At 36.3% G+C, this 13,272-nt stretch overlaps 1 protein-coding gene across 2 annotated transcripts in view; it reads left to right on the top strand.

Annotated features, from left to right (window-relative positions):
• Window positions 1–5,599: 5,599 nt before the first annotated feature.
• The window catches only part of PKP-BETA1 (plastidic pyruvate kinase beta subunit 1), an 84,428-nt gene continuing 76,755 nt past the window's right edge, over window positions 5,600–13,272 (top strand). Inside the window, exons 1-2 of one of the 2 annotated variants that reach the window (XM_010263136.3) lie at window positions 5,600–6,046; window positions 9,876–10,163. In XM_010263136.3, the coding sequence (XP_010261438.1) occupies window positions 5,816–6,046; window positions 9,876–10,163 (519 nt within the window). In that variant the 5' untranslated portion in view covers window positions 5,600–5,815. The remainder of the gene's footprint in view (window positions 6,047–9,875; window positions 10,164–13,272) is intronic. The other variant, XM_088895480.1, reaches the window with a different exon arrangement.

Below are 13,272 nucleotides of genomic sequence, written 5' to 3'. Positions count from 1 at the left end.
TAGATGGTATAAAGACGTCTTTCTATCTAAAGTACACAAACTCCCCGACTCTAGGCATAATTACTGGAAATAACAGTTTATCTCTAGTCTTCATCTAGTATTTGTGGAAAAGGTAAGAACTCACCTCATAAATACAGGAGGTGGTAGAATGCTATACCTGCATTATACATACGGGTACCTAGTCCAAATAATCAAACAAGTTGGATTAGAATTGTATAATGATCTACGTCTAAATAAGCAAATTAAGAAAGAAAAGGCTAATTCTAAGAGAGAGTTATGAGATTTTTGTTACCAATTTGGAATGGCTCCTGAGCCATCTCGTTCGAAACTGGTTCACAGAAAAAGGAAATCGAAATTTTACAAAAAGAAAGAGGAAAAAAGAAATAGGAAATCAAACTTTTCTAAAATAAATGAAAACAAAAGCCCCACTTGTTTTAAGTGTGGAAAAAGGGACATTATGCTAATAAGTGTTTCAAAATTACAAAAAGATAAATGAATTAAGATAATCAGATGATGAAGAACAATCAGAAAGAGAGTCGTGTTGCACGAATGGAGTATGTATTTGCAAAAATGAGACAAGTACAGGAGAAGAAAATTCAGGGAAAATTAATGTATTGACCCTAGACGAAGAACATATCTTAGAAAAGCAACGTAACAGAAATAATTTTGATTGGGAATTGGGTATCTAATCCATCTTCCTTATGGTGCTTGACATTACAGCCATGGATTTTTCCCTTTTGCTCATGGTTCTATAAACTTCTAAAGAACTTAATAGGTTTTCTATTCTATTAGTTTGTCTGCTTAGAACATTAAGGTATATATTTGTATAATTATTTTGTTCTATAATTTAAGAGCAGTGTCCAGGAATGACTTTTTCGGATTATTTTATTATTGCTGAGTTTTTTTATTTGTCTTGCAAGTAGCTTATCTTTCCCTACCTTGATTGCTTCTAAAGGTAGATGAACTGATTCTATTATTTTCCCATAAGCAGTATTCCATGCTTTAGAGAGTTTTTCTGTTATACATAATTCTAAATATTCCATAGGGATCAATAGCTCAGATACCAATTTTCATAGATTTATTAATTGTTCAGTTAACATTTCATTCATATTTCTGATTTGCCTATAAAATGACTAAGAATGTTGAGAATCAGTGTTGTGACGGCATCTTGAATAGGTTAGCTTGGCTTAAGGAGACCGGATCTGCTCCTCACACCTGGTGCCTCACAGGCACCACTTGCCATGCATTGAGAACATCTCCCATATTTATTAATGAATATTCATGGGAGATGTTCCCAATGCATGGTGGATGTGCATGTGAAGAGGAGATCCCGTCACTGGCTTAAGATAAGACCCTTTTGCCATCAGCGTCTCTTTTGACAAAATTTATGATGAATTCTGTTTATGTTTTGGTAAAGTAGTTATGCTACCAGCCATTTAATTGTCTTGTAAAGGACTCAATGATTACTGTGGCGATAACCTTTTCATCATTCCCAGCTAATTTACTGGCGCTGACATACATCGTCGTGTGATGTATCATCCCATGAATCTGATATTCAGATTTTTCATATAAATTTCATTCATAAAAGATATTCCAATTATAGCCAATTTGAGGCTTAACTAGTTATTTAAATAATAAATCAACTGGTGTATGCGTAGGGTAATAAAGGCTTCTTGCTTTGATAAGAGATCTTATTTATCTCTGCTACAGATTCTTCTAAATCTTTAATTGATTATGCATTTTCTTCTTCACAACCCTCTTCATCACTTAGTATATTTACCGAGTGAGAGTCTGAGGCCTTTTCTACCTTATCTATTTTGAAAATGTTGGTTTTTTCTAAGAGGTGTTCTTCATTTAGGGTCAATACATTAGGTGTTATGCCCTTCGACATTTTTTAAACCAAAAGGGCATAACATTCTATTCATAATGCCCAAAAGGAACTATAAAGGCAATTTTATATCTATTTGTAGAGCTAAGGTTCAAGAGAACCTCGACTTCATCAAGGCTCCCGTGTTCTGAACCTATGGAGGTAAGGTCTTATCCTAGAAGATCTGTTGATCTGTCATAACCACTACGGCCTCCTCTTAGCGTAATATATGCCACATATGAAATTATGTTGTTTATTTTATATATCAGTAAATATCTAAAAAATATTATTTAAAGTAAATATAATTTCTAAAAATTGTTATTTTTTTATGTAATCAGGTCTCGACAAAGAACCTATTCTCAGTGGGGATCAGGGATAGAATGCCATTTTTTATCCATTGTAGGGGTAAAAGGCAATGACTTTGAATTATTCTATAATCAATGTTAAGGACGTGAGTATGATCCCTACCCTGAACTTACCCCATTGCAATTCATAACTAAACTAGTAAACTACCTTAGATTTAGGTAGAATGTATATAATAAGGTAGATGCATATGCATAATGGTTTTATAAATATTAATAATGGAATGGGTGATAACAATTATTCATTGGTATATAGACTTTTTGATATACCGTTCATCTTTTATTATTACATTTTGTTTTACCACATTGAGTGACTTTTTATATTTAAGTTGTTTTATGAAATATAAATTAAATCAACGAGGTGCTTTATTGGTTATATGTTTGAAAAAACTGTATTTTTTTTATGTTTGTTTAAATTGGGTTCCAAGCATATAAAAATTTATGACTATGCATGCTGATAGTTATTTGAAGAGCTTACTTGGCACATTGTTATCTCGTAAATGAATCGATAACATTTTTTTACTTGTTATTTCATTTATTATTATTATTATTATTGTCATTATTACTGTTGTTAAATTTGTTTGTGAAACTCATGCATGGATTGATGTATGCGTTATAATCCATAGCATGTGACTTCATTTTTTATCCAACCAATATGGATGAATATGGTGGCATCTTAGACTAAAGGCATATACATGATCCCTTATCACCAGGGTGGAAGTAGTCAGAATCTACATTTTTGTCAAATTGATATGACTCTGAATTTAAATTTTAATATATTGATATCAGCCCACGTCATGGGTTTGTTTTATGGGCATTTCGTGATAGGCGTTTATCAAAACGCTGCCATGTCATCGTCAAATCAACATTTTTCTCATCATATTCATCTGTATGTATTGATATTCATAAAAATGAGTTTTGATTTGATTTATATACGCACCAACTGTTGGGGGAAGCTCGATTTTAACGTTTTTCCCAAAGATTGAACGTATATTCATGATGATAATAAAATTTGTCATATCTTTATCCATCAATATTTAGTATTTTGCACTTAATTGATACCTAATTAGACTCATTACTCTTGTATTTCGATTCAGGGCAAGCAGATAGGCGATTGGAAGAAAACAAGGATAATCAGATGTTTTTGCACAATTTCGGTACCGATCAGTGATATGGGCATAACTCTCAATTCCGGACTCCGATTTGGACATCAAGAAGCACTAGAAAGATAATGAAAAGGCCCACAACTTTTATGTTTTGGGTTTTGGCATAATCGATCCGCATCGAAGACGAATTCGAGCCCAAATTCGGAGCAATTTCGCAACAAGGCCCATTTCACAAGCTGAAGCCCATTTCGTAGAAGAGTCTTGAAGCAATCCCGAATTGTTAAAGAAGCCTAATTCGAATTCAAGATCCAAGAGTCCCATTAGAATAGAAATTGGATGTAATCTCAATAAAAGAGTTTTATCAGATTTAAATTCTCAAATTGTAATCCTAAAAAGATAAGAGATAAGAGTTAGGTAGGATAAGTTCAAATTAGAATAGGACTTTCCAGTCAGAGGATAATCTCCTTAAGGGAGTTGGAGAGCAGCCCTCTCCCCAAATCTATATAAAGGGGGGGCGGATCAGCACCCAAGGCATCAATTCCTCCAAGAGAGCTTCAGTCTTCAGAGAGATAAATCAGCAACCAAGGAGGAAGAAGTAAGAGTTCGCCCCCCTTTCTCATCTGGAAGTTGCGATTTCATCATGAAGTGTCTGTAAGTTTTTATTTATGGTTGAAGGGTTAGGGAAGCCTTGATTCTGTATGCATTGTGAGATCTAATTGATTTTTATTTCAGTTCATTGTTTATGGGTATTCATATGTTTTCTGCGAATTAACTGTGAGGATTATTTTTGTTGGTTAAGCAAGAAGGGCCCCTTGCTCATTCAATGGAAACAATCCATGGCCGATTGAACCTCCAGTTTCGTATATGATTGGTAGATTCGATCATGGTGGCAACTAACATAAATTGATTGCAAAAAAGTTTTTGATCTATGTTAGGAAAATGTATGATTTGGTTTAAACAGTCCAAGCTTGTGAGATTATTGACTAGAATTGGGTCTCTCCCCTCTTAATGCTATTAATAGGTTCAATCCTAAGAGCTTGTTTAGGACTGCTTATTAATAAGGGAAGCAATTAAAGAGCTTGTTTTGGTTGTCGAATAATAAGAGTAGAGGCTGGTTGTTAGAGCTTGTTAATAGCTATAACCAATTTATTCATAAACATATGAATCTATCTTTGCATCAATGATCAATGCTACGAATCAAAGTTGAACTCGTCCCTTCAACTGGAAGCCATCTCCCATCGATTTAATCTTTGTTTTCTGATATTTTTTGCTATTTTCTTATTTTCCTTAGCTCTACAACCCCCCTTAATCCATCTACTTGGAAATAAATTCACTCAGTCCCTGTGGAAAATGACATTGCTCATCACTATCTGCAAATTATTAACCTAGAGCAAGACTATTTATCTTTGGTTGGGTTTGGCACCCACCGATTCACTGTTTTGTCGATGTGGCGCCTAGTGGTGCTTAATTGTCCATAAATGGTTTATCAAGTATTTTTATCGATTTTGAAAACAAATCAATTACAAATGTTTATTTAATAAACAAAAACTATGCCAAATACATAGTGGTTATTTTTTCTTTATAAAATATTATTTTATTTCAAAACATGTATTATGAATTTTGGGGAACACACAAGTTATATACATCAAATTTTCATTCTTAACTTTTTTTTTTAAATGTTGAATATACATCTAAAAAGACAAGGGAGAGAGAGAACTATTAAAGATTAATCTCAAATTAGAATTTTATAGTAGGTTTTATTAGTTGGATTTTGGGTTTATTATATTTGGAGTTAGGAATTATCACTAGGGTCTATGGAAGTCTCGTTTATTAGAAATATATGATATTATATTGGAGTTAATGATTTGTTTTTATTCAAATAATTATTGTCATGTATTTGGATTTTGATAGTAAATAGGTAAATCATTATATGTTTTTGATTGGAATAATGGATGTAATTGCTGCAGGTGTGAGTAGGAGGATTGCTGTCATAAATAAGTTTTAAGCCCAATAAGTGTAGTAAGTACGTGGGCTGATCAGACTCCAATAAAAATCCCCTAATGCAGAGTAACTTCAAAAAAAATGTAGAAAAGCCACACTTGGCATGAGAAGGGAGGAAAATTGGGCCCCAAGTCTAGACCCATGTCTAACTACACTTAACATTGGGCTTTGGGCCAAGGCAATTCAATTCCTTCCCGTCAATGGAACTACACGCACACTGTCGTCTTACGTGTAAAAGATGGAGGAGGGCATTAATGTAAGAAAAACCTGTTTTGAACAGGAAAGATTAAGACAGCGAACGGAAATCTATGTTCCTTCGATACTTACGAAGTTTTCGCTTCTTCTCTTAAGTTCAGCCATCACTTGGAGGCGATTTCTTCGAAGAGAACCATAGAAGGAAGCACAGAAGGCATAAAAGACCACTCGGTCCGCTCCGTGACCTCCGTCTATTCTCTCGAGCATAGGTGCTTTAATCTGCAATGGCGCAAATAGTAGCAACTAGATCCGTTCATGGCTCCTTTGCGTATCCTAGTCAAGGATCCACAAAGATTCCAGCCGAAAAGCTAAAGACTTCTAGTTTTCGGGCCAAGTTTTTTCCTGGAAAAGAACGCAAGAGTAACATAGCTTTCCGCAGCATTATGGCAATGGCCAGGAGATCTGCTCGAGCCGAGTCAGAAGTTCTCCCGATGTCGCCGGAGGATACGCCGAAGGTTGTAATTTTTTCTTTTAACTCAGAAGTGTGTTTTGTTCAAAGGATTTTTCTATACCGTAGTTCTATAGTTGTAGCTTAATCAGATATGCTCGAGGTGTTTAGCTTTATTGTTCAACTGTCTCGAATTCATTTATGTGCCAAGAATTTATCTTTCTTCCCGTTTGCAAGATTTTAGTAGTCGTGTTACAAAAGATTCAGAAGTACTGTACGCAGTTATGTACTACGGGCTTTGTTAAACAATTTTAGGCAGTAGAGCCAGTGGTGCAAGTTGGGTGTACCCAATTCAAGCCCGACCCGATTGGTGCACGGGCACAGGTACTGATACAATGCAATTTAAGTTTGCCCAACATTTTATCATCTTATTTTATATATATATATATATATATATATAATCAACTTATTCTATCTGGAAATTGAGTTTCAAAGCTCAATATGCCCAACCCCAAGCCTAACCCAAACATGGATGGCAACAAAGTGGGTTCGGGGACCCGCCCAACGGGTTGGATTTTGAGAATCCAAACCCTCCCCGCATATGAAAATGCAAAACCCTCAATGTATTCAAGGTAGGGGTGGATTGAGTTTAAAACCCACATCTAATTTCCTATTATTTCTTGTTATATAAAAGTAATAAATAAGTAAAATAACATAAATAAACAACAACATTTTCAATTATTTGATTAAGATGTAAAAGAACACATAAACTATCAATTATCCTTTACATCTAATTGAAAATATTATTAAATTCAACACCTAATACATAAAGTTTATATGTTTTCCAATAATATGCAGGTTGAGAGGGTCAGGTTTAGCCTAATAAGGTACCCTACCCGTAACATACGGGTTATAGAATCCCAAAACCCAACTTGTTTGATTATATATTGATTGCATAGTTATTTGTTGTTTGATAATCTAACCAGAAATGAACTTGTGCCACACATATTTACCAAACTGTTAGAAATTGTAATGCTGAATATTGGTCAATTTTACTGATAAAAAAATATTGGTCAATTTTCCAGCACAATAGAAATTTATCAAGTTACGCCGATGAAATATTTGTTTGCTTCCTTCTTTTCCTTTCAATATCGTGCAGGTTAGTAGCTCGCTGTAGTCTGTAACATTGCATCTGTCTGAATATGAATTGCTACTATATATCTTTTACTCAGGTTTAGGATGTCTGTTTTATTAATTTGTTAATATTTGTTACCAGCAAGAGATTTATGCGAATCACAAGCCTAACATAGATATGAGTATTCAATACATCTAGATGACTTTGAATTTTATTTATTTATTTAATATTTTTTGAAAAAGAAAATATTATTAATAACCTTTGGGAGGGGGGATGCGAACATCACCCCTCGAAGGAAAAGCATACACTAGAGCAACACACTTAAAAACAGTATCTAAAATGGACTACATTAGTTATACCGAGGGTTGAAACCTTTGTTTAGTCTTGAAGACCTACAAACTGACCTAACCACCCAAACAAAGGTTTCAACCCTCAGTTTAAATAGCGGAGCTGTAGTTGTTTTGTTAATTATTTGTGGGTGTTGTTTTAACACCTTTGTTGGTTGTACTCAGTTTTTGTTTTAATAAAATTTTTACTTTTATAAAAAAAGGACCCACAAACTGGCTCTGCTTGAATGACACGAGGCAAAGTCTCGTGTTCCACATTAGACTTGTTCATGTTTTTCTTTTTCTCCACTGCTATCCACTTCTGGTTCTACACATCTTTTTTCTGTAGATGTGATTTCCTTTTCCGATCCTCTTCCACTGGGGTTCTTTCATAATTGAATTGACTTCAGCCTCTTGGTTGCAAATTTGTTTTTCACAGTCGTAGTTGTTGTTTCAATCTCAAGAGGTTTTATGGCAACCTGGCATGGCATTTTCTACCTCATCCTTCTTTGCAGGTCTCACTAATTCGTCTCCATTCTGCTACCTTCAATTTCTAGTTCATACTCTAATTCACTATTGCTAACCAAGTGGAAGTTCTACTTGGTATTCTTTGTTGGTTCGAGGTTGTTTCAGGCCTAAAAGTTAATCTTCATAAAAGTAAGATAATCCCGGTGGGCCTTGTTCCTAACCTGGATTCTTTTGCTAGACTGATGGCCTGCTAGGTGGATTATTTGCCAGGTAAGTATCTTGGCCTCCCACTAGGTGCCAAATGTTATTCTCTTGCTTTATGGGATCCAGTAATTGAGAGAGTGGGGAAAAAGTTGGCATCCTGGAAGGCAAAATATCTGTCTATAGGAGGGAGAGTGGTCCTTATCAAGAGTGCCCTTGCCAACCTCCCTACCTACTTCATGTCCATGTTTCCTATGCCATCCAAAATTGCAAAGAAGTTCGAGAAGATGCAGAGAGGGTGGGAAGAAGAGAAGAAGATGCACCTTGTGAATTGGGATCAAGTTTGTCTTCCTAAGGCAGAGGGTGGATTAGGTCTTAGAAGATTAAAGGTGGTTAATTCGGCTTTATTGAGTAAATGGTGTTGGAGATTTGCAGCAGAAAGATCTTCTTGGTGGAGGACCTTAATTGCAACAAATTTGGTGTGGATTGGGGTAATTGGAAATCTCAGGATCCATAAACAACATGGGGATGTTTGGTTTGGAAAGGGATTCTAAAATCTTTTCCTGTGATGTATGAGGGAGTGAGACTAAAAGTAGGAAGTGGAAATAGGCTGAAATTCTGGAAAGATCCCTGGTGCATGGACAGACCTTTAGCTGAGGTGTTTCCCCTTCTCTTCCAATGTACAGCTAATCAAGAAATATCAGTGGCAGAGTCTTATGTGATTTCTAACAACTCAGTGATCTGGAACCCTCAGTTCAGAAGAGAGTTATTTGATTGGGAAATAGAAGGTGTGATGCAACTTCTGCAGATTTTATAGGGGCACACGATAGACATTGCAGGTGAAGATGAATGGAGTTGGTACTGGAGTAAGGATGGCTGCTTCTCAGTCAAATCCCTTACTTTGAAGCTTAGTAGTACGGGTATTACTGAGTTCCCCTACCAGCAAGTATGGAAGTCCTGTGCTCCCTCGAAGTCTGTATTCCTTGTTTGGACTATGGTGCTGAACAAATGTCTCTCAAGACTCAATCTGGACAGAAGGGGCATTCAGCTCCCTTCTCTGACGTGTGGGTTGTGTGCCTTGTTGTCTGAGTCCACATACCATCTGTGCTTACATTGTCCTATCTCCTCAAAAGTCTGGTACCATTTCATTGGAGTGGCTGGTCTTAATTGGGTTATGCCAAAGTCAGTTAAAGATCTGCTGCTTTGCTGGAATCTCCAAGGTTTGAAGAAAAAAGGTAGTTTGATTTGGAGAACTATTCCTGTGGCAGTGGTGTGGGTAGTTTGGTCTGAAAGGAATAGAAGAATCTTCAGCAACAAAGCTAACGGAGGAGATTGTACAGCAGGCGGTCAGCAAGCTGATTTCTTGGGTGGCTGTTACACCTGATTTTAAAGAGCTAAATGTTCCTGTATTAGTTAAGTCTACTTTGATTTGGGATCTGTAACTTGTCCTGAAATCTCAGCAGCTACTTGTGGCTTGCTCTTTTGTTGTATTGAGTTCTTTCTGATTCAATAACGTTATTACTTTACCTTTCAAAAAAAAAAAAAAAAAACTAATGCTAACCAAGTCATAAGGCACTTTCAATGCCACATCTTGACCAATTTGCATCACACCAGACTAACAAATTCTGGACTGTTTTATTTATTATCACAAAGAAAAAAGCAAACAGAAAAAGGACAAAAAGGTAGAAACATTATATACTCCTAATTTTTTAAATGTGATTTTTTTTTTCACTATCTGACTTGTTGAAGTTTTCATTGCATATCAGAGAGAGGAGGAATTTCAGCACCTCCATGGCATTCAACAACTTGGAGACACATCAGTGGGCATGTGGTTAAAACCAACGGTTCGACGCAAGACAAAGATTGTCTGCACTATTGGTCCTTCTACCAACACACGAGAAATGATATGGAAATTAGCTGAGGCTGGTATGAATGTTGCTAGGCTAAATATGTCTCATGGGGATCATGCATCTCATCAGAAAGTCATTGACCTGGTTAAAGAATACAATGCTCAATCCAAGGGCAATGTAATTGCCATCATGCTTGATACCAAGGCAAGTTTGTATTCATACAATTTCCTCCTTTTGTCATTGACTGTTGAAAAGGCTTGATAGTAAAAAGAATTATTTATATACATGTTAACCCCATCACAGAAAAGACCAATTGCTACTGGGATGGAACATTATCAACCTATTTTTAAAGAGCAACCAAGGCTTATGCATTCAAGGGAATTCTCAAGGGAAATGCCATGAAACTCAACCTTGAGGATCATGCCTGAAGGTATAGGGAAATACCTCATTATTTGAGAGACCTTATTTAAGAATATGTATGGCATACATCAATTTAAGTAGTCTTCTCATCAGAAGACCAAACAAAGGCCAATATTAGTTTCACTAGAGATTTTAATGTTCTTATAGTCCTTTTTGTGATGGTTATTTTTTTGATCAATTTTCTGTGGTGATTATTTCATTTTATATTCTCACTATATGAAAGTGTAATTCTTTTTTGTGCATATTTCTATACTCCGTCACATTTTGAGTCATTTGATTTTTCTTGGAAAAACAAATAAGAGATCCAATGAGGCTTAAACCTCACACCTTATAACTCATATCTGAAGTTTCTAGGGCCTCACCTCCGGCCTTTGCCTATTAAAGCATTGCTATCAATGCATTTACTCTACCATGTCTTTATCTGATCTAGTCACTCTAAATTGGTAGACATTCAACCAGAGGCTAGTAACAAGAGCAACTAATGATACAGTTTTTTTTTTTTTTTTTTTTTTTTAATTTTTAATTTTTAAGCACAAGTAAAGTATTCTGTTATGTTTGTGCCTTGAATTCTTTGTGGTGACCCGCTTCATGAATTTGCTCCGAATTAATTTAAGAAAAGCTCAAAGGCAAAATTTCATGGTGGTTTGTGGTGGAAGCGTAGGGCTTGGGCCGCTCCATATTCCAGCTTATGGGTCCGAACCAAATATGAAGAGTTATGTATTTTGGGTTTTTTTTCCTCTCTTGTATACTTAGTCTTTGTCTTGTGAGAGAAGAGTGAGACTTTGGGTGTATTTGGGATTTGGGGTTTTCTATGAGTGAGGTTGCGAGAGCACAACTCTATATTTTTTTTCCATTGCTGACTACATAGTGGATTTTTGCTCCTACTTTGCCTGTGGATGTAGGCTATAAGTTGAACCATGTAAATCTGTGTGTTCTCTTTGCTTGCTTCTCTTTATCTCTGTTTTCTCTCATTTTTGGGTGCCATTTGAATCTTTTTTTTTCTTGGGTTTTCCGCAACATATTCAGATTGTATCAATCAAAAGGAAGTCAGGGCTGTACATTGGGGATTTACAAAAATATGTTGAAATCATTCATGCTTAGATTACTAAAGTAAAGGAAAATCAAAACAAAAAGAGCTGTATGGTCTTCCTTTGGTTAATGCCTGGCCGCCTAAGGCAGTAACATCAATATGACCTTCTTAGCAATCATGGCCTCCTCCATGGCTTTGTTTTCAAAGATACATGCATTTCTTTTCCTCCCAAATGGCCCACATAACTGTAGCAGGAATCATTTACCACATTAGCCTCCCATCCCTTCTCAGACCCCTAATTTGCCAAGCCTCCAAAAGATCCTCAAGTCCCTGGGAGACATATTTGAGCCCCAAATAGTACTGTCAATCTTATTCATAACCATGGTTCAAAATTTTGATATCAATGAACATCTTGCCATGGAAAGACAGAAGTTTTAGGATGTTTCATTATTTTTTCTAAGATATTTGGAAAATCTAAAGAAATCAAGAAATATTTCTAAAGCATGAAATTTATTAACGAAACTTCATGGAATTGTTAGGAAAAGTATAATCTTTTTTATCTTTTTGTGCAGAATCTCCTTTTTGTGAAAGAGGTTGAGACACCTATCAATTTTGGAGGAAAAGTATATCTGGGATTTGAGAAGCTAACATTTGTTCCCATTCAGTTAAACATCAAAAGAGATGGGAGAGGAGAGAAAGTTCAAGATGGCGGGGAAATGGCGTTTGAAGCTAACAATTGAAGCCAAATACTTCCTGTTTGAAGAAAACAGACCTTGAGAGTTTGGCAATGAGGGTGTAGAGAATGAGAGTTTCGAACATTACTCTCTCTCTAACACCCTAACACCATTTTATTAAGATAAACTTTGAATAATTACAAGGAGGCCCTTAGTTGGGCAAGAATTTACACAGAACATAACATAGAAAGGATGGGCCCAGAGTAAGGCCCATTACAGACAAGAACATAAACAGTAAGAAAGAATAAAAGAATAAACAGCCTATGGGCCATCTTCTCTATACTCCCCCTCAAGCTGAGCATAGATGAATCATGCCAAGCTTGCTAGTATCATGCTGAAGTTTTGCCTTGGGAATGCCTTTGGTGAGAAAATCTGCCAACTGTCCTTCAGATGTGATGAAAGGAAGACATACTTCACCCGAAGAGACCCTTTCTCCAATGAAGTGTCGATCAACTTCAATATGCTTAGTTCTATCATGTTGCATTGGGTTGTGAGCAATATTGATGGCAACCTGATTATCATAGTACAACATCATTGGCTTGTCATGTTCAACCCCAAGTTCCTCCATCAATGATTTTGGCCATAAAAGTTCAGAGACTCCATGTGCCATGGCCCTGTATTCTGCTTCAGCTGAAGACCGAGCAACAACCGATTGTTTCTTGCTTCTCCAAGAAACAACATTACCAGCCACCAAGCTGCAATACCCAGAAGTAGATCTTCTGTCATCAATGTTTCCGGCCCAGTCAACATCGGTGTAGGCTTCAAGTTTCATGTGACCATGCTTGGCAAACATAATTCCCTTTCCTGGGGAGCCACCCTTCAAATAACACAGGATTCGCTCTGCTGCTGCCATGTGAGTGTCTCGAGGAGCATGCATGAATTGGCTAATGCAACTAACTGCATATGCAATATCTGGCCGAGTCATGCATAGGTACAGAAGTTTCCCAAGAAGCCTCTGGAAGATTCCTTTGTCTTCTAACAATGTCCCATCTGAGGCAGAGAGTTTATGACTCATATCAATAGGAGTAGCAACTGGTCTAGCACCCATCTTCCCAGTTTCAGAGAGCAAGTCAAGAACATACTTCCTTTGGGAGATAAGAATCTCATCCTTGGATCGAGCAACTTCTAT

Source organism: Nelumbo nucifera, chromosome 1 (assembly GCF_055504915.1).
Source record: "Nelumbo nucifera cultivar China Antique chromosome 1, China Antique-T2T, whole genome shotgun sequence".
Lineage (NCBI taxonomy): Eukaryota > Viridiplantae > Streptophyta > Magnoliopsida > Proteales > Nelumbonaceae > Nelumbo > Nelumbo nucifera.
The sequence above is the reverse complement of the archived record's forward strand: the minus strand, read 5'-3'. Positions and strand labels throughout refer to the sequence as shown.